General features: G+C 52.2%; 1 protein-coding gene across 1 annotated transcript; it reads left to right on the forward strand.

Moving 5' to 3' along the window:
- Positions 1-6,521: 6,521 nt before the first annotated feature.
- On the forward strand, positions 6,522-7,961 carry LOC139250435 (reticulon-4 receptor-like 2). Its single transcript, XM_070872837.1, has one exon. The coding sequence runs from the start codon at positions 6,522-6,524 to the stop codon at positions 7,959-7,961; it is 1,440 nt and encodes a 479-aa protein (XP_070728938.1).
- Positions 7,962-22,148: the final 14,187 nt, after the last annotated feature.

Consider the following 22,148-nt stretch of genomic DNA (forward strand, 5'->3'; position numbering starts at 1 on the left):
GACAGTGGGAACTGGTGCTCTCCACTCTCCCGTCCTGTGACAGTGGGAACTGGTGCTCTCCACTCTCCCATCCTGTGACAGTGGGAACTGGTGCTCTCCACTCTCCCGTCCTGTGACAGTGGGAACTGGTGCTCTCCACTCTCTGTACTGTGACAGTGGGAACTGGTGCTCTCCACTCTCCCGTCCTGTGACAGTTGGAACTGGTGCTCTCCACTCTCCCGTCCTGTGACAGTTGGAACTGGTGCTCTCCACTCTCCCGTCCTGTGACAATGGGAACTGGTGCTCTCCACTCTCCCGTCCTGTGACTGGGAACTGGTGCTCTCCACTCTCCCGTCCTACGACAGTTGGAGCTGGTGCTCTCCACTCTCCCGTCCTGTGACAGTGGGAACTGGCGCTCTCCACTCTCCCGTCCTGTGACAGTGGGAACTGGTGCTCTCCACTCTCCCGTCCTGTGACAGTGGGAACTGGTGCTCTCCACTCTCCCATCCTGTGACAGTGGGAACTGGTGCTCTCCACTCTCCCGTCCTGTGACAGTTGGAACTGGTGCTCTCCACTCTCCCGTCCTGTGACAGTTTGAACTGGTGCTCTCCACTTTCTGTCCTGTGACAGTGGGAACTGGTGCTCTCCACTCTCTCTCCTGTGACAGTGGGAATTGGTGCTCTGCACTCTCTCTCCTGTGACAGTGGGAACTGGTGCTCTCCACTCTCCCGTCCTGTGACAGTGGGAACTGGTGCTCTCCACTCTCCCGTCCTGTGACAGTGGGAACTGGTGCTCTCCACTCTCCCGTCCTGTGACAGTGGGAACTGGTGCTCTCCACTCTCCCGTCCTGTGACAGTGGGAACTGGTGCTCTCCACTCTCCCGTCCTGTGACAGTTGGAACTGGTGCTCTCCACTCTCCCGTCCTGTGACAGTTGGAACTGGTGCTCTCCACTCTCCCGTCCTGTGACAGTGGGAACTGGTGCTCTCCACTCTCCCGTCCTGTGACAGTGGGAACTGGTGCTCTCCACTCTCCCGTTGGTGTAGGATGGTGGGCTTTAGTTTCCTGAACAATTGGGAACGCTTCTGGGGTAGGTGGGACCTGTACAAGTCGGACAGGTTACACCTCAACAGAGACGGGATCAATGTTCTCGCAGGTGGTTTTGATAGTATGATTGGGAGGACTTTAAACTTGCTTGGCAGGGGGATGGGAATGCAGGAGAGGGCTCTGAGCTAGTTAGAGTGGGTGAGAGCTCAGATGAACAGAACCCCAAGAAAGAATGCAAAAGGCAGGAGGCAACAGGGCAGAGTAGCACTGGGGTAAGTGTAAACCACAAGGTGATAGGAAGGGACAATATGTATGAATACAAAGGGGCTGCAGGAGGGGTCAAAACTAAAAATCATAGTTTAAAAACTAGTATTAAAACACCTTACCTAAACGCACGCAGCATTCGAAATAAAGTAAATGAGTTGACGGCACAAATCATTACAAATGGGTATGATTTGGTGGCCATTACTGAAACGTGGTTGTAGGGTGGCCAAGACTGGGAATTAAACATACAGGGGTATCTGACAATTCGGAAAGATAGACAAGAGGGGAAGGGAGGTGGGGTAGCTCTGTTAATAAAGGATGATATCAGGGCAGTTGTGAGAGATGATTTTGGCTCGAATGAACAAAATGTTGAATCATTGTGGGTGGAGATTAGAGATAGTAAGGGGAAAAAGTCACTGGTGGGCCTAGTTTATAGGCCCCCAAATAATAACTTCATGGTGGGGCGGGCAATAATCAGGGGAATAATGGAGGCATGTGAAAAAAGAACGGCAGTAATCATGGGGGATTTTAACCTACATATCGATTGGTCAAATCAAATCGCACGAGGTAGCCTTGAGGAGGAATTCATAGAATGCATACGGGATTGTTTCTTAGAACAGTATGTTACAGAACCTACAAGGGAGCAAGCTATCTTAGATCTGGTCCTGTGTAATGAGACAGGAATAATAAACGATCTCCGATTAAAAGATCCTCTCTGAATGAGTGATCGCAGTATGGTTGAATTTGTAATACAGATTGAGGGTGAGGAAGTAGTGTTTCAAACGCGCGTACTATGCTTAAACAAAGGGGACTACAGTGGGATGAGGGCAGAATTGGCTAAAGTAGACTGGGAACACAGACTAAACGGTGGCACAATTGAGGAACAGTGGAGGACTTTTAAGGAGCTCTTTCATAGTGCTCAACAAAAATATATTCCAGTGAAAAAGAAGGGCGGTAAGAGAAGGGATAACCAGCCATGGATAACCAAGGAAATAAAGGAGAGTATCAAATCAAAGACCAATGCGTATAAGGTGGACAAGGTTAGTGGGAAACTAGAGGATTGGGAAAATTTTAAACGACAGCAAAGAATGACTAAGAAAGCAATAAAGAAAGGAAAGATAGATTACGAAAGTAAACTTGTGCAAAACATAAAAACAGATAGTAAAAGATTTTACCAATATATAAAACGGAAAAGAGTGACTAAAGTAAATGTTGGTCCCTTAGAAGATGAGAAGGGGGATTTAATAATGGGAAATGTGGAAATGGCTGAGACCTTAAACAATTATTTTGCTGAGGTCTACACAGTGGAAGACACAAAAACCATGCCAAAAATTGCTGGTCACGGGAATGTGGGAAGGGAGGACCTTGAGACAATCACTATCACTAGGGAGGTAGTGCTGGACAGGCTAATGGGACTCAAGATAGACAAGTCCCCTGGTCCTGATGAAATGCATCCCAGGGTATTAAAAGAGATGGCGGAAGTTATAGCAGATGCATTCGTTATAATCTACCAAATTCTCTGGACTCTGGGGAGGTACCAGTGGATTGGAGAGCAGCTAATGTAACGCCTCTGTTTAAAAAAGGGGGCAGACAAAAGGCAGGTAACTATAGGCTGGTTAGTTTAATATCTGTAGTGGGGAAAATGCTTGAAGCTATCATTAAGGAAGAAATAGCGGGACATCTAGATAGGAATAGTGCAATCAAGCAGACGCAACATGGATTCATGAAAGGGAAATCATGTGTAACTAATTTACTGGAATTCTTTGAGGATATAACGAGCATGGTGGATGGAGGTGTACCGATGGATGTGGTGTATTTAGATTTCCAAAAGGCATTTGATAAGGTGCCACACAAAAGGTTACTGCAGAAGATAAAGGTACACAGAGTCAGAGGAAATGTATTAGCATGGATAGAGAATTGGCTGGCGAACAGAAAGCAGAGAGTCGGGATAAATGGGTCCTTTTCGGGTTGGAAATCGGTGGTTAGTGGTGTGCAGCAGGGATTGGTGCTGGGACCTGGAAGAGGGGACAGAGTGTAGTGTAACAAAATTTGCAGATGACACAAAGATTAGTGAGAAAGCGGGTTGTGTAGAGGACACAGAGAGGCTGCAGAGAGATTTAGATAGGTTAAGCGAATGGGCGAAGGTTTGGCAGATGGAATACAATGTCGGAAAATGTAAGGTCATCCACCTTGGGAAAAAAATAGTAAAAGGGAATATTATTTGAATGGGAGAAATTACAACATGCTGCGGTGCAGAGGGACCTGGGGGTCCTTGTGCATGAATCCCAAAAAGTTAGTTTGCAGGTGCAGCAGGTAATCAGGAAGGCGAATAAAATGTTGGCCTTTATTGCGAGAGGGATGGAGTACAAAAGCAGGGAGGTCCTTCTGCAACTGTATACGGTATTGGTGAGGCCGCACCTGGAGTACTGCGTGCAGTTTTGGTCACCTTACTTAAGGAAGGATATACTAGCTTTGGAGGGGGTACAGAGACGATTCACTAGGCTGATTCCGGAGATGAGGGGGTTACCTTATGATGATAGATTGAGTAGACTGAGTCTTTACTCGTTGGAGTTCAGAAGGATGAGGGGTGATCTTATAGAAACATTTAAAATAATGAAAGGGATAGACAAGATAGAGGCAGAGAGGTTGTTTCCACTGGTCGGGGAGACTAGAACCAGGGGGCACAGCCTCAATTTAAAATCGAGTTGAGAAGGAATTTCTTCTCCGTGAGAGTTTTGAATCTGTGAAATTCTCTGCCCAAGGAAGCAGCTGAGGCTAGCTCATTGAATATAGATGAGCTAGATTTTTAACCAATAAGGGAATTAAGGGTTACAGGGAGCGGGCAGGTAAGTGGAGCTGAGTCCATGGCCAGATCAGCCATGATCTTGTTGAATGGCGGAGCAGGCTCGAGGGGCTCGATGGCCTACTCCTGTTCCTAATTCTTATGTTCTTATGAACTATGAGTTCATTGTACACCCCGATCGCTGGCACACAAAGCGACATTAAATGGTAGGACACTGAGAAGTGTAGAGGAACAGAGGGACCTGGGAGTGCAGGTCCACAAATCCCTGAAGGTAGCAGGCCAGGTAGATAAGGTGGTTAAGAAGGCACACGGAATACTTGCCTTTATTAGTCGAGGCGTAGAATACAAGAGCAGGGAGGTTATGCTTGAACTGTATAAAACACTGGTTAGGCCACAGCTAGAGTACTGCGTACAGTTCTGGTCACCACATTACAGGAAGGATGTGATTGCACTGGAGAGGGTACAGAGGAGATTTACCAGGATGTTGCCTGGACTGGAGAATTTTAGCTATGAGGAAAGATTGGATAGGCTGGGTCTGTTTTCTTTGGAGCAGAGGAGGCTGAGGGGAGACCTGATTGAGGTGTATAAAATGATGAGGGGCCTGGATAAAGGACCTATTTCCCTCGGCAGAGGGGTCAACAACCAGTGGGGATAGATTTAAAGTAATTGGGGGGAGGTTTAGAGGGGATTTGAGGGGAAATGTCTTCACCCAGAGGGTGGTGGGGGTCTGGAACTCACGGCCTGAAAGGGTGGTAGAGGCAGAAACCCTCACCACATTTAAAAAGTACCTGGAATGCCGTAACCTACAGGGCTACGGACCAAGAGCTGGAAAGTGGGATTAGGCTGGGTAGCTCTTGGTCGGCCGGTTCAGACACGATGGGCCGAAATGGCCTCCTTCCGTGCTGTACATCTCTGTGATTCGAAACCCTGTCTTGCGGGAGCTGGGGAATCCAATCCAATCCAGACATGTGCAATTAACCCCTAAACTACCCCATCAGGCGGGGAGAGAAGGAGGGAGAGAAGGAGGGAGAGAGAGGGAGGGAGAGAGAGAGAGAAGGAGAGAGATCTTCACGACTCCCAGTCTGTCTGCGGCTGGCTTTTGACCTGAGGATTCCCCCCAGAGTCTGACCCTCCCCTCCCCCGCACCCCCACCTCAGAACGATCCTGGGGCTGAAAGGGTTAATTTACGATGACAGCTCACACAGACCTGGGCTTGTCTCCCCTGGAGTGGAGAAGATTGAGGGATGATCTGATCGAGGTGTTTGAGATGATTAAAGGTGTTGAGGGCAGGGATCGAGAGAGGAACTATTGCCTCGAGTGGGGGCAGCCCAGAACAAGAGGCAGAACCTCAGAATTAGAGCCAGGCCCTTCAGGGGCAATGTCAAATGCTTCGGGAGAGAAATGCAAGTTTGTTTTGTCTGTCTCTTACCCACCCTCTCTCCGTTCCTCCCTTACTCCCTTCCCTCCTTCCCTCCCTTCCTCCCTCCCTTCATCCCTTCCACCCTCCCTTCCCTCCCTTCCCTCCCTCCCTTCCCTCCCTTCCCCATTCCCTCCCTTCCTCCCTTCCCCCCTCCCTTCCCCCCTTCCCCCCTCCCTTCCCCCCTTCCCTCCCTTCCTCCCTCCGTCCCTTCCCCCTTCCTTCCTTACTTTCTTTCTTTTTTCTTTCTTTCTTTCTTCCTTCTTGTGCACCCTCCCTCCTTTCCCTCCCTCCTTCTCCCTCATTCTCCCTCATTCTCTCGCTCCCTCATTCTCCTTTATTCTCTCCCTCCCTCATTCTCCCTCTCTCCCTCCCTCCCTCCTCGCTCCCTTCCTCCTCGCTCCCTCCCTCCTCTCTCCCTCCCCCTCATTCTCTCCCTCCCCCTCATTCTCTCCCTCCCTCATGCTCTCCCTCCCTCATGCTCTCTCTCCCTCTCCCTCTCTCTTCCCGTCGTATCTCTCTTTTCCCACATTCTGACTATCTGCACCCCCCCTACAGGACGGATGTTGCTCCTCTCCCTCCCTCTCTCTATTTTCTCTCGCCCTCCCTCCTTCCCTCCCTCTTGCCATCCTCTCCCTCCTTCCCTCATTCTCTCCCCTCTCCCTCATGCTCTCTCTCTCCCTCCTTTCCTCACTCCCTCACTCCCACGCTCCTTCCTTCTCTCATGCTCTTTCTCCCTCCATCCCTCCCTCCCTCTCCTTCTCCATCCCTCTCCCTCCCCCTCTCTCCATCTCTCCTTCCCACCCTCCCATTCTCTTCCTCCTTCTCTCTTCCTCCTTCCCTCGCCCTCTCTCCCTCTCCCTCTTTCCCTTTCTTTCCTCTGTCTCTCTCCCTCTGCCTCATGTGCTCTTCCCTTCCTCCTTCCCTCCCTCCCCCGCCCTATCTCTCCCTCTCCCTCTCACCTCTCCTGGTTTTAACCACCTTGTCCTCTCTCTCTCCCCCCTACAGGAAGGATGCCCCCTCTCCCGCCCCCTCTCCGGGCCTCTCTCCTGTCCCCTCTCCCGCCCCCTCTCCTGCCCCCTCTCCTGGCCCCTCCCCCGGCCCCTCTCCCGTCCCCTCTCCGGGCCCCTCTCCCGTCCCCGCTCCCATCCTCTCTCCTGCCCCCTCTCCCGGCCCTGCCCCTCCTCCTCCTGCTCCTCCTGGGCCTTCCCCCGGCAGGAGCCCCCTGCCCCGCCTTGTGCACCTGTTACCGCAGCCCGCTGACCATCAGCTGCCAATCGCAGGGCTTCACCCGGCTGCCCGGCCCGTTGCCTGGCGACGGCGCCCGCCTCTTCCTGCAGAACAACCTCATCACCGAGCTGCCCCCTGAATCCTTCCCCCCGGGAGTCTCCACGCTCTGGCTCTACTCCAACAACCTCAGCTCCATCCGGCCTGGAGCCCTGGCCAACCTGTCCCTCCTGAAGGAGCTGGACCTGGGCCACAACGTCAACCTGAGGAGCCTGGAGGCCGGCACCTTTTCGGGCCTAGTCAGGCTTCAGAGCCTGCACCTCCACCGCTGCGGGCTGACCTCACTGCCGAACGCCATCTTCCGCCGGCTGTACGCCCTGCAGTACCTGTACCTCCAGGACAACGGCCTGCTCTACCTCCAGGGCGACCTGTTCCTGGACCTGGCCAACCTCAGCCACCTCTTCCTGCACGGCAACAGGCTTCGGGCCTTGGGCGCCAACTCCTTCCGGGGCCTGCGGGCCTTGGACAGGCTCCTCCTGCACCACAACCGCATCGGCCTGGTCCACCCCTGGGCCTTCCGCGACCTGCCCCGCCTCGCCACCCTCTTCCTCTTCAACAACAGCCTGGCCGAGCTTCCGGCTGCCGCCCTGGCCGGCCTGCCCTCCCTGCGTTTCCTGCGGCTCAACGCCAACCCCTGGGCCTGCGGTTGCCGGGCCCGGCCCCTTCGCCGCTGGTTCTCGCTGTTCGAGGGGGCCAGCTCCCCGCTGCTCTGTGCCACGCCGGCTGGCCGTGAGGGCAGGGACCTCCGGCAGCTGGGCGAGGAGGACTTCCGGGGTTGCCCGGGCAACAACGGGGGCCAGGCCAGGCCCGGACCCAAACCCGACCGTTCCTCATCGTCCTCCTCCTCCTCTTCTTCTGCCTCCTCCCCCTCCTCCTCCTCCTCCGACGATGGGGACGACGGCGTTGGCCTCTCGCCCAAAGACCAGGGCGGCCTACGGAACATCTCCAGCCTCAGTGACTCTCCGCGGCAGCAGCAGGAAGGGCCCGAGGCAGACTACTGGCCCGACTATTACTACGACGACGGAGGCCTGGCCTCGTCCGATCCACGGGCCTGTGCCGGCCGCAGGTGCTGGAGCAACGCAGCCACAACCCCCTCGGCCTCCCCGACCGCCTTTTGGATCGTCCCGTTCCCCCTGTGGGGCCTGATCGTCCTGCGATGGATGTGAATCACTTGGGGTTCACTGGGCAGCGCATTCCATTCTAGTCTTGCCCCTTCAGAGGCTGAACTCCAGAACATAGTCAACACTTTCACTGAGGCGTACGAAAGCTCGGGCCTTCCGCTAAACATCCGTAAGACAAAGGTCCTCCTCGCCGCACAGCACTGCCCCCCAGTCAGCAAGGTCCACAGCGCAGCCCTGGACAATATGGACCATTTCCCAAACCTCGGGAGTCTCTTATCAACAAGGGCAGGCATTGACCACCAGATCCAACACCGCCTCCAGTGCGCCAGTGCAGCCTTCGGCCGCCTGAGGAAAAGAGTGTTTGAAGACCAGGCCCTCAAACCTACCACCCAGCTCATGGTCTACAGGGCTGTAGTAATAGCCGCCCTCCTGTATGGCTCAGAGACATGGACCATGTGCAGCAGACAGCTCAAGTCGCTGGAGAAATACCACCAACGATGTCTCCGCAAGATCCTGCAAATCCCCTGGGAGGACAGACGCACCAACGTTAGCGTCCTCGACCAGGCCAACATCCCCAGCATTGAAGCACTGACCACACTCGACCAGCTCCGCTGGGCAGGCCACATTGTCCGCATGCCAGACATGAGACTCCCAAAGCAAGCGCTCTACGCGGAGCTCCGTCACGGCAAACGAGCCAAAGGTGGACAGAGGAAACGTTACAAGGACACCCTCAAAGTCTCCCTGATAAAGTGCAACATCCCCACTGACACCTGGGAGTCCCTGGCCAAAGACTGCCCTAAGTGGAGGAAGTGCATCCGGGAGGTCGCTGAGCACCTCGAGTCTCATCGCCGAGAGCATGCGGAAACCAAGCGCAGGCAGCGGAAGGTGCGTACGGTAAACCAATCCCACCCATCATACCCTCAACGTCTATCTGTCCCACCTGTGACAGGGACTGTGGTTCTCGTATTGGACTGTTCAGTCACCTAAGGACTTATTTTTAGAGTGGAAGCAAATCTTCCTCGATTTCGAGGGACTGCCTGTGATGATGATGATGATTGGGGCAACGTTATTAGGCCGGCGTCCAGACCTCGGCGCCAACTCTCGTCTCCAGATTGGGCCGTCGGTGACCTTTGAACTTTGGGGAATGGACAATGCACCTCCCCCCCCAATTGTGACTCTCCCTCCAGACAATAGCTGGACTGGGCCTCGTGAGGGAGATTCCCATTGGCCATGTATAAAGGAATAAACAGGAAATGATCGGTGAACACGTTGCATTGTGAGTGTCTCGCTACCAGGTACAATAAACATGGCCGACAGTTCAGGAATAAAGCAGCCTTGTGATTGGCTGGTGGCTCCGTGGGCCTCTCGCCAGCCTCCGAGTCAGAAGGTCATGGGTTCGAGACCCACAATCCCAGACAGAAGGTCCCCAGTAGCACATTGCTGAGGGAGTGCCGCACTGTCGGAGGGGTAGTACTGAGGGAGCGCTGCACTGTCGGAGGGACAGTACTGAGGAAGTGCTGCACTGTCGGAGGGGCAGTACTGAGGGATCGCTGCACTGTCTGAGGGGCAGTACTGAGGGAGCGCTGCACTGTCGGAGGGACAGTACTGAGGAAGTGCTGCACTGTCGGAGGGGCAGTACTGAGGGATCGCTGCACTGTCTGAGGGGCAGTACTGAGGGAGTGCTGCATTGTGAGAGGGGCAGTACTGAGGGATCGCTGCACTGTCTGAGGGGCAGTACTGAGGGAGTGCTGCACTGTGGGAGGGACAGTACTGAGGGAGTGCTGCACTGTGGGAGGGACAGTACTGAGGGAGTGCTGCACTGTGGGAGGGACAGTACTGAGGGAGTGCTGCACTGTCGGAGGGGCAGTACTGAGGGATCGCTGCACTGTCTGAGGGGCAGTTCTGAGGGATTGCTGCATTGTGGGAGGGGCAGTACTGAGGGAGTGCTGCACTGTCGGAGGGGCGATACTAAGGGAGCGCCACACTGTCGGAGGGACAGTACTGAGGGAGCGCTGCACTGTATGAGGGACAGTACTGAGGGAGTGCCGCACTGTCTGAGGGACAGTACTGAGGGAGCGCCGCACTGTCGGAGGGGCAGTACTGAGGGAGTGCCGCACTGTCACAGGGGCAATACTGAGGGAGCGCCGCACTGTCGGAGGGGCAGTACTGAGGGAGCGCAGCACTGTCGGAGGGGCTGTACTGAGGGAGCGCCGCACTGTCGGAGGGGCACTACTGAGGGAGTGCTGCACTGTGGGAGGGGCAATACTGAGGGAGCGCCGCACTGTCGGAGTGACAGTACTGAGGGAGTGCCGCACTGTCGGAGGGGCAATACTGAGGGAGCGCCGCACTGTCGGAGGGGCAGTACTGAGGGAGCGCCGCACTGTGGGAGGGACAGTACTGAGGGAGTGCCGCGCGGTCGGAGGGGCAGTACTGAGGGAGCGCTGCACTGTCGGAGGGTCAGTACTGAGGGAGTGCTGCACTGTCGGAGGGGCAGTACTGAGGGAGTGCTGCACTATCGGAGGGGCAGTACTGAGGGAGTGCTGCACTGTCGGAGCGGCAGTAATGAGGGAGTGCCACACTGTCGGAGGGGCAATACTGAGGGAGTGCTGCACTGTCGGAGGGGCAGTACTGAGGGAGTGCCACACTGTGGGAGGGGCAGTACTGAGGGAGTGCTGCACTGTCGGAGGGGCAGTACTGAGGGAGCGCCGCACTGTCAGAGGGGCAGTACTGAGGGAGCGCTACACTGTCGAAGGGACAGTACTGAGGGAGTGCCGCACAGTCGGAGGTGCAGTACTGAGGGAGCGCTGCACTGTCTGAGGGGCAGTACTGAGGGAGTGCTGCACTGTGGGAGGGGCAGTACTGAGGGATCGCTGCACTGTCTGAGGGGCAGTACTGAGGGAGTGCTGCACTGTGGGAGGGACAGTACTGAGGGAGTGCTGCACTGTGGGAGGGACAGTACTGAGGGAGTGCTGCACTGTGGGAGGGGCAGTACTGAGGGAGTGCTGCACTGTGGGAGGGACAGTACTGAGGGAGTGCTGCACTGTCGGAGGGACAGTACTGAGGGAGTGCTGCACTATGGGAGGGGCAGTACTGAGGGACTGCCGCACTGTCGGAGGGGCAGTACTGAGGGAGTGCTGCACTGTCGGAGGGGCAGTACTGAGGGACTGCCGCACTGTCGGAGGGGCAGTACTGAGTGAGTGCTGCACTGTCGGAGGGACAGTACTGAGGGAGTGCTGCACTAACGGAGGGGCAGTACTGAGGGAGTGCTGCACTGTCAGAGGGGCAGTACTGAGGGAGTGCTGCAGTGTTGGAGGGGCAGTACTGAGGGAGTGCTGCACTGTTGGAGGGGCAGTACTGAGGGAGTGCTGCACTGTCAGAGGGGCAGTACTGAGGGAGTGCTGCACTGTCGGTGGGGCAGTACTGAGGGAGTGCCGCACTGTGGGAGGGGCAGTACTGAGGGAGTGCTGCACTGTGGGAGGGGCAGTACTGAGGGAGCGCTGCACTGTCAGAGGGGCAGTACTGAGGGAGTGCTGCACTGTCGGAGGGGCAGTACTGAGGGAGCGCTGCACTCTGGGAGAGGCACTGGATTACAGGGTTGGGTTATTAAACAGGAGTTGTTCAGTCGGGGAGCGGGAAGGTGAGATGGAATGTGCTGCTGGTAATGTACACTGAAATGAAGAATGATATCCTGTTACGAATGTAAATGTTGCTGAATGGTTTCAGAAGCTGCTCTGTGTCTGCTCTCTGTGTCAGGTGTTTCCGAGCGGTTCCATCAAAAGCGTTCCTCCCCACTGCCTGCTGCTCGATTTGAACGCTCCATCTCGCAGGTAGAGGTCAGATCCTGACCCCTGACCCCTGACCCCCCTCCCCACACAATGACGAGCATGGCTGGAGCTTTGGATAATTTAGTCACACCTTCAAGCAGCAGACTTTCCGACAGTTTTAGTTTCCATATTTAAGGAAGGATATACTTGATTTTGAGGCAGTTCAGAGAAGGTTCACTCGGTTGATTCCGGGGATGAGGGGGTTGACTTATGAGGAAAGGTTGAATAGGTTGGGCCTCTACTCATTGGATTTCTGAAGAATGAGAGGTGATCTTATCGAAATGTATAAGATTATGAGGGGGCTCAACAAGGTGGATGCATAGAGACTGTTTCCACTGATGGGGGAGACTAGAACTAGAGGGCATGATCTTAGAATAAGGGGCCGCCCATTTAAAACAGATGAGGAGGAATTTCTTCTCTCAGAGGGTTGTAAATCTGTGGAATTCGCTGCCTCAGAGAGCTGTGGAAGCTGGGTCATTGAATATATTTAAGACAGAGATAGACAGTTTCTTAACCAATAAGAGAATAAGGGGTTATGGGGAGCGGGCAGGGAAGTGGAGCTGAGTCCATGATCGGATCAGCCATGATTGTATTAAATGGCGAACCAGGCTCGAGGGGCCGTATGGCCTACTCCTGCTCCTATTTCTTATGTTCTTTTGTAAACTAATCCCACTGCCCCGCCCTCTCCCCATAGCCCTGTATCAATCCCAAACTAATCCCACTGCCACGCTCTCTCCCCATAGCCCTGTATCAATCCCAAACTAATCCCACTGCCCCGCTCTCTCCCCATAGCCCTGTATCAATCCCAAACTAATCCCACTGCCCCGCCATCTCCCCATAGCCCTGTATCAATCCCAAAACTAATCCCAGTGCCCCACTCTCTCCCCATAGCCCTGTAGCAATCCCCAAACTAATCCCACTGCCCTGCTCTCTCTCCATAGCCCTGTATCAATCCCAAACTAATCCCACTGCCCCGCTCTCTCCTCAAAGCCCTGTATCAATCCCAAAACTAATCCCACTGTCCCACTCTCTCCCCATAGCCCTGTATCAATCCCAAACTAATCCCACTGCCCCGCTCTCTCCCCATAGCCCTCTTATAATCCCAAACTAATCCCACTGCCCCGCTCTCTCCCCATAGCGCCGTATCAATCCCAAACTAATCCCACTGCCCCACGCTCTCCCCATAGCCCTGTATCAATCCCAAAACTAATCCCACTGCCCCGCTCACCCCATAGCCCTGTATCAATCCCAAAACTAATCCCACTGCCCCGCTCACCCCATAGCCCTGTATCAATCCTAAACTAATCCCACTGCCCCACTCTCTCCCCATAGCCTGGTATCAATGTATGGAATGTCAAACCGTGCTTCGAAAACATTTTGCAAGAACGAATTTCGATCTAATCACATACAGTAACTATGGTTACAGAAATCACACCCACCCATAAACTATACCATCTTATCTGGAAAAACAAGCTGTGTCTCATTTTTAAAACTAATCATCTTGATCATGTTGTGTTCATCAAGGACTGCACTGACCGTTTGTATCTCATGATCGAGTGCTCCCAGGGCAGGGGGTAGATACAGTGTGGGGCTCCCTCGACATTACCCCGACAGTGTGTCCCCACTTTATACCCAGTGTCAGCATCGAGTGCTCCCAGGGCAGGTACAGCACGGGTTAGATACAGTGTGGGGCTCCCTCTACATTACCCTGACAGTGTGTCCCCACTTTATACCCAGTGTCAGCATCGAGTGCTCCCAGGGCAGGTACAGCACGGGTTAGATACAGTGTAGGGCTCCCTCTACATTACCCTGACAGTGTGTCCCCCACTTTATACCCAGTGTCAGCATCGAGTGCTCCCAGGGCAGGTACAGCACGGGTTAGATACAGTGTAGGGCTCCCTCTACATTACCCTGACAGTGTGTCCCCACTTTATACCCAGTGTCAGCATCGAGTGCTCCCAGGGCAGGTACAGCACGGGGTTAGATACAGTGTAGGGCCCCCTCTACATTACCCTGACAGTGTGTCCCCACTTTATACCCAGTGTCAGCATCGAGTGCTCCTAGGGCAGGTACAGCACGGGTTAGATACAGAATAAAGCTCCCTCCACACTGGCCCATCAAACACTCCCAGAGCAGGTACAGCACGGGTTAGATACAGAGTAAAGCTCCCTCTACACTGTCCCATCAAACACTCCCAGGGCAGGTACAGCACAGATTAGATAGAGTAAAGCTCGCTCTGCATTACCCCAACAGTGTGTCCCCCACTTTATAGCCAGTGTCAGCATCGAGTGCTCCCAGGGCAGGTACAGCACGGGTTAGATAGAGTAAAGCTCCCTCTACATTACCCTGACAGTGCGTCCCCACTTTATACCCATTGTCAGCATCGGTCTGGGGTTGGGTTTGACCCTAGGTCACTGGGGGTGAAAGGTCGGTGTCTGACCCCGTGCCCTGGTGAACTCTCTCACTCCCACGGACAATTCAGACCCAGTGAAAGGGCTGATTGCATATCTCTCTCTCTCTCTCTCTCTCTGCCTCTGGGAGCAGTGGGAGTGACATATGATCGCTCTGCCCCGATCCCTTAGTGCTGGCATACACTACTGTTTCTAGTTAGTGCAACTGAGATGTGAGCATCAGCATATGTTTTATAAATGAGTCGCTCCTTCATATTTAATGAAGGTTACCATATTAAAGCAGCAATATTTCACCGGCCGGATGGCAATTGTTCCCTGATTGATTGTGTGTGTGTGTATGTGTGTGTGTGAGTGAGAGAATGTGTGTGTGTGTGTATGTGAGAGAGTGTGTGTGTGTGAGTGAGTGAGAGAATGTGTGTGTGTGTATGTGTGTGTGTGAGTGAGTGAGAGAATGTGTGTGTGTGTGTGAGAGAGTGAGAGTGAGTGTGTGTGTGTGTGTGTGTGTGAGAGAGTGTGTGTGTGAGTATGTGAGAGAGTGTGTGTGTGAGTGAGTGAGAGAATGTGTGTGTGTGTATGTGTGTGTGTGTGTGTGAGTGAGAGAATGTGTGTGTGTGTGTGTGTGTGAGTGTGTATGTGTGAGTGTATGTGAGGGTTTGTGTGTGTGTGAGGGTGTGTGTGTGTGTGAGGATGTTTGCGTGTGTGTGTGAGAGTGCGTGTGTGTGAGTGCGTGTGTGTGAGTGCGTGTGCGACAGTGCATGTGTGTGTATGTGTGTTTGTGTGTGTGTTGTTAGGTCTTGAATAAAGAGTCAGACTATATACTGCAAGCTCAAAGTAAGTGTGACCATAGTCCTTTATTACAGATCTCAGAGTGCCTCTCCAGCCTGTGAGGCCTCCTTATATACAGGTGCTCCCAAGGGATTGTGGGATTCCTTGGGACTCCAGGGAATATGCCCTCTGGTGATGAGACATGGTATTTACAGGTTTACGTACATAACAACACTACTCACGCCCCCAAAGTCAATAGTGTAACTATTTACAATGTGAGTCGATCTGGGGCCTTCCTTTCCCTGGTTGATCGTCTCGGTGCAAATGCTGGTTTTGGTGAGTCGTCTGTTGGGCCCTCGCTGGGCTGCTGTGCAGCTGGCCTTGCTGGGCTGCTGGGGGTGGTGAGTCCTGCTGGGCTGCTGCGGGTGATGGGTTCTGCTTCGTGGTCAACCGCTGGGTCGGTTGCCACTGGTGTGTGTGTTGGAGGGTCTAAAAAGGTAGAGTCTATTGTGGGTTGCTCTGGATAGTCCGTAAAGCTGAGTTTGGTTTGGTCCAAGTGTTTCCTGCAGGTGAGTCCATTTGAGAGTTTGACCACAAACATCCGACTCCCATCTTTGGCCAAAACGGTGCCAGATAGCCACTTGGGACCTTGTCCATAGTTCAACACAAATTCAAGATCATTTATCTCAATTTCGCGTGACACATTTTGCGCGATCATAGAAACATAGAAAATAGGTGTAGGAGTAGGCCATTCGGCCCTTCGAGCCTGCACCGCCATTCAACAAGATCATGGCTGATCACCCACCCCAGCATCCTCCCCCCCCACGCCCCCTCCACACCTCCCCCGACCCCCACCCCCCCAGACACAAGGACCACATCCAACTCCCTCCCTGACAAATCTTCTGGAATTTTTTGAGGATGTTTCCAGTAGAGTGGACAAGGGAGAACCAGTTGATGTGGTATATTTGGACTTTCAGAAGGCTTTCGACAAGGTCCCACACAAGAGATTAATGTGCAAAGTTAAAGCACATGGGATTGGGGGTAGTGTGCTGACGTGGATTGAGAACTGGTTGTCAGACAGGAAGCAAAGAGTAGGAGTAAATGAGTACTTTTCAGAATAGCAGGCAGTGACTAGTGGGGTACCGCAAGGTTCTGTGCTGGGGCCCCAGCTGTTTACATTGTACATTAATGATTTAGACAAGGGGATTAAATGTAGTATCTCCAAATTTGCGGATGACACTAAGTTGGGTGGCAGTGTGAGCTGCGAGGAGGATGCTATGAGGCTGCAGAGTGACTTGGATAGGTTAGGTGAGTGGGCAAATGCATGGCAGATGAAATATAATGTGGATAAATGTGAGGTTATCCACTTTGGTGGTAAAAACAGAGAGACAGACTATTATCTGAATGGTGACAGATTAGGAAAAGGGGGGGTGCAACGAGACCTGGGTGTCATGGTACATCAGTCATTGAAAGTTGGCATGCAGGTACAGCAGGAGGTTAAGAAAGCAAATGGCATGTTGGCCTTCATCGCGAGGGGATTTGAGTACAGGGGCAGGGAGGTGTTACTACAGTTGTACAGGGCCTTGGTGAGGCCACACCTGGAGTATTGTGTACAGTTTTGGTCTCCGAACCTGAGGAAGGACATTCTTGCTATTGAGGGAGTGCAGCGAAGTTTCACCAGACTGATTCCCGGGATGGCGGGACTGACCTATCAAGAAAGACTGGATCAACTGGGCTTGTATTCACTGGAGTTCGGAAGAATGAGAGGGGACCTCATAGAAACGTTTAAAATTCTGATGGGGTTAGACAGGTTAGATGCAGGAAGAATGTTCCCAATGTTGGGGAAGTCCAGAACCAGGGGACACAGTCTAAGGATAAGGGGTAAGCCATTTAGGACCGAGATGCGGAGAAATTTCTTCACCCAGAGAGTGGTGAACCTGTGGAATTCTCTACCACAGAAAGTTGTTGAGGCCAATTCACTAAATATATTCAAAAAAGAGTTAGATGAAGTCTTACTACTCGGGGGATCAAGGGGTATGGCGAGAAAGCAGGAATGGGGTACTGAAGTTGCATGTTTAGCCATGAACTCATTGAATGGCGGTGCAGGCTCGAAGGGCCGAATGGCCTACTCCTGCACCTAGTTTCTATGTTTCTATGTTTCTATGAACACACCCAATGAATTGGCATCAACACCTCTCCGCGGCAGGGAACCCCACAGGCCAACAACTCCCCGAGTGAAGAAGTCTCTCCCCATCCCGGCCCCAAACAGCCCCCACCCCCCCGGCTCCGGACCCACCCAACGCCGGGAACACTCCCCCCGCACCCAACCCGCCCCATCCCGTCAGAATCCTTCCCAAATGCCGAACACTCCCGGATGTCGAGCCCCCAGCCCCGGCCACCCCGGAGCCACGCCCCCGCGACACCAACCACACCACATCCACCAACCGCCATCTGCACAGTCAACCCGTCCACCCCACTCTGAACACTCCCCGCACCGAGGCACAGAGCCCCCAGGCCCGCCCCTCCAACACACCGCCCCCCCAGACCTTCGCTGCAATGTGGCCCCTCCTGCACCCCGCCCTGGGTTTCTCCGCCCCCCCACCTCCACCACTCTCCCCTCTATCCCCCGCTCCCGTCTCCCCTCATCTTCCCTCTGCCTCCCCGCACAGGCTCCCATCTTGGGGGCGGTAACCTTCTGGGGCCAGGAATTTTAGCCCCCGGCATAGAAGTCCTGCTCCCGCCGCAGAATTGGCCTTACCACCCCTCAATGGAAGCGGAGTGCAATTTCCCACACTCCACTTCCCTTGGGGGCAGTTACCGGGGCACGACTGGATCATGATATGTATTCTGTTGAAGCCGCCTGCTCTCTGCCTGTTCGTGTAGATCAGGGTGGACTAACGAGAGCCTTGTCTCAAGTGCCCTTTTCATGAGCAGTTCAGCGGGAAGGAGCCAGTGAGCGAGTAGGGTCTCGTGCGGTAACTAAGCAGGACTCGGGATAGGCAAGTCTGCAGTGAGCCTTCAGTTACCCTCTTCAAGCTCTGCTTGATGGTTTGCACTGCTCGTTCTGCCTGACCGTTGGACGCTGGTTTAAACGGGGCAGATGTGACATGTTTGATCCTATTGCGGCTGATGAACTCTTTGAACTCGGCACTGGTAAAGCACGGCCCATTGTCACTCACAAGGACATCAGGCAGGCCGTGCGTGGCAAACATGGCCCGAAGGCTTTCAATGGTGGCAGCGGACGTGCTTGCCGAAACTATCACACATTCAATCCATTTGGCGTACGCATCTACAACCACTAAGAACACTTTTACCAGGAATGGGCCTGCATAGTCGACATGGATCCTGGACCACAGTTTGGAGGGCCAGGACCATAAACTTAGCAACACCTCCTTGGGTGCATTGCTTAACTGTGAACATGACACATTCGTGCACGCAGGACTCGAAGTGTGCATCGATACCGAGCCACCACACGTGGGATTTGGCTATTGCTTTCATCATTACGATGCCTGTGTGGGTACTGTGGAGATCACTAATGAAGGTGTCCCTGCCCTTTTTTGGCACAACTACCCGATTACCCCATGGGAGGCAGTCTAACTGTATAGACATTTCATCTTCGTGCCGCTGGTATGACTTTATTTCTTCCTGCATCTCTAACGGGACATTAGACCAACTCTCGTGGAGCACACAGTTTTTTTTACTAAGGACAGTAAGGGGTCCTGGTTCTAATCTGTCGGGCGGTAACAGGTGATTGCTCACTCTCGAATGCTTCCATTACCATGACTAAATCTGCGGGCTGTGCCATCTCCACCCCTGTGGTGGGCAATGGTAGCCTACTGAGAGCATCGGCACAGTTTTCTGTGCCTGGCCTGTGGCGTCGTTGTATGCGGACAACGTAAGCGCCCATCTCTGGGTGTGGGCCGATGCATTCGTATTTATCCCCTTGCTTTCAGAAAAGAGGGATATAAGCAGCTTATGGTCGGTTTCCAATTCAAATTTGAGCCCGAACAGAGATTGATGCATTTTCTTTACCCCGTAAACACATGCTAACACTTCTTTTTCGATCATACTGTAGGCCCTCTCAGCCTTAGTCAGACTTCTGGATGCAGAAGCAACCGGTTGCAATTTCCCAAATTCATTAGCTTGTTGCAATACAAACCCAACCCCGTACGATGATGCATCACATGCTCATACCAAATGCTTACATGGATCATACAATACAAGCACTTTGTTTGAACATAGCAGCTTCCTAGCTTTCTCAAAGGCATTTTCTTGGCTTTTACCCCATACTCATTCATCTCCTTTACGCAGTAAAGAGTGCAGGGGTCCTGACAGTGTGCTAAGACCCGGTAAGAAGTTAGCAAAATAGTTCAGGAGTTCCAGAAACATCGAACATAGAAATTAGGTGCAGGAGCAGGCCATTCGGCCCTTCGAGCCTGCACCAGCATTCAATAAGATCACGGCTGATCATTCAACCTCAGTACCCCATTCCTGCTTTCTCTCCATGCCCCTTGATCCCTTTGGCCGTAAGGGCCATATCTAACTCCCTTTTGAATATATCTAACGAACTGGACTCAACAACTTTCTGCGGTAGAGAATTTCACAGGTTAACAACTCTCTGAGTGAAGAAGTTTCTCCACATCTCGATCCCAAATGGCTTACCCCTTATTCTTAGACTGTGACCCCTAGTTCTGTACTTCCCCAACATCGGGAGCATTCTTCCTGCCTCTAACCTGTCCAGTCCCGTCTGAATTTTATATGTTTCAACCAGATCCCCTCTCATTCTTCGAAACTCCAGTGGCTACAAGCCCAGTTGATCCAGTCTCTCCTCATATATCAGTCCTGCCATCCCAGGAATAAATCTGGTGAACCTTCGCTGCACTCCCTCAATAGCAAGAACATCCTTCCTCAGATTAGGAGACCAAAACTGAACACAATATTCCAGGTAAGGCCTCACCAAGGCCCTGTACAACTGCAGTAAGACTTCCCTGCTCCTATACTCAAATCCCCTAGCTATGAAGGCCAATATACCATTTGCCTTCTTCACCGCCTGCTGTACCTGCATGCCAACTTTCAATGACTGATGAACCATGACACCCAGGTCTCGTTGCACCTCCCCTTTTCCTAATCTGTCACCATTCAGATAATATTATGTCTTCCTGTTTTTGCCACCAAAGTGGATAACCTCACATTTATCCACATTATACTGCATCTGCCATGCATTTGCCCACTCACCTAACCTGTCCAAGTCACCCTGCAGTATCTTAGCATCCTCCTCACAACTCACACTGCCACCCAGCTTAGTGTCATCTGCAAACCTGGAGATATTACATTCAATTCCTTCATCTAAATCATTGACGTATATTGTAAATAGCTGGGGTCCCAGCACTGAACCCTGCGGCACCCCACTGGTCACTGCCTGCCATTCTGAAAAGGACCCCTTTAGTCTGACTCTCTGCTTCCTGTCTGCCAACCAGTTCTCTATCCACGTCAATACATTACCCCCAATACCATTTGCTTTAATTTTGCACACTAATCTCTTGTGTGGGACCTTGTCAAAAGCCTTTTGAAAGACCAAATACACCACATCCACTGGTTCTCCCTTGTCCACTCTACCAGTTACATCCTCAAAAAATTCTAGAAGATTTGTCAAGCATGATTTCCCTTTCATAAATCCATGCTGACTTGGACCGATCCTGTCACTGCTTTCCAAATGCGCTGCTATTTCATCTTTAATAATTGATTCCAACATTTTCCCCACCACCGATGTCAGGCTAACCGGTCTATAATTACCCGTTTTCTCTCACCCTCCTTTTTTAAAAAGTGGTGTTACATTAGCTATAAGAACTGATCCAGAGTCAATAGAATGTTGGAAAATGATCACCAATGCATCACTATTTCTAGGGCCACTTCCTTAAGTACTCTGGGATGCAGCCTATTAGGCCGCGGGGATTTATCGGCCTTCAATCCCATCAATTTCCCTAACACAATTTCCTGACTAATAAGGATTTCCTTCAGTTCCTTCTTTTCGCTAGACCCTCGAACCCCTAGTATTTACGGAAGGTTATTTGCGTCTTCCTTAGTGAAGACAGATTCAAAGTATTTGTTCAATTGGTCTGCCATTTCTTTGTTCCCCATTATAAATTCACCTGATTCTGTCTGCAAAGGACCTACGTTGGTCTTCACTAATCTTTTTCTCTTCACATATCTATAGAAGCTTTTACAGTCAGTTTTTATGTTCCCTGCAAGCTTCCTCTCATACTTTATTTTCCCCTCCTAATTAGACCCTTTGTCTTCCTCTGCTGAATTCTAAATTTCTCCCAGTCCTCAGATTTGCTGCATTTTCTGGCCAATTTATATGCCTCTTCCTTGGATTTAACACTATCCCTAATTTCCCTTGTTAGCCACGGTTAAGCCACCTTCCCCTTTTTATTTTTACTCCAGACAGGGATGTATAATTGTTGAAGTTCATCCATGAAATCTATAAATGTCTGCCATTGCCTATCCACCGTCAACCCTTTAAGTATCATTTGCCAGTCTATTCTAGCCAATTCACGTCTCATACCATTGAAGTTACCTTTCCTTAAGTTCAGGTCCCTAATCTCTGAATTAACAATGTCACTCTCCATCTTAATAAAGAATTCTGCCATATTATGGTCACTCTTCCCCAGGGGGCCTCGCGCAACAAGATTGCGAATTAGTCCTCTCATTACACAACACAACAGGATTTCCTGGAGTGTATTAGGGATGGCTTTCTAGACCAATATGTCGAGGAACCAACTAGAGAGCTGGCCTCTAGAATGGCCAGCTCTCTAGTTTGTTCCTCGACATATTGGTCTAGAAAGCCATCCCTAATACACTCCAGGAAATCCTCCTCCACCGCATTGCTACCAACTTGGTTAACCCAATCTATATGTAGATTAAAATCACCCATGATAACTGCTGTACCTTTATTGCACGCATCCCTAATTTCTTGTTTGATGCTGTCCCCAACCTCACTACTACTGTTTGGTGGTCTGTACACAACTCCCACTAGCGTTCTCTGCCCTTTGGTATTCTGCAGCTCTACACATACAAATTCTACATCATCCAAGCTAATGTCCCTCCTTACTATTGCGTTAATTTCCTCTTTAACCAGCAACGCTACCCCACCTCCTTTTCCTTTCTGTCTATCCTTCCTGAATGTTGAATATCCCTGGATGTTGAGTTCCCAGCCTTGGTCACCCTGGAGC

Source organism: Pristiophorus japonicus, unplaced genomic scaffold (genome assembly GCF_044704955.1).
Source record: "Pristiophorus japonicus isolate sPriJap1 unplaced genomic scaffold, sPriJap1.hap1 HAP1_SCAFFOLD_371, whole genome shotgun sequence".
NCBI classification, from domain to species: domain Eukaryota; kingdom Metazoa; phylum Chordata; class Chondrichthyes; family Pristiophoridae; genus Pristiophorus; species Pristiophorus japonicus.

Coding starts and splice junctions, on each gene's coding strand:
- LOC139250435 (XM_070872837.1), top strand. CDS start 6,522: ATGCCCCCTCTCCCGCCCCCTCTCCGGGCCTCTCTCCTGTCCCCTCTC.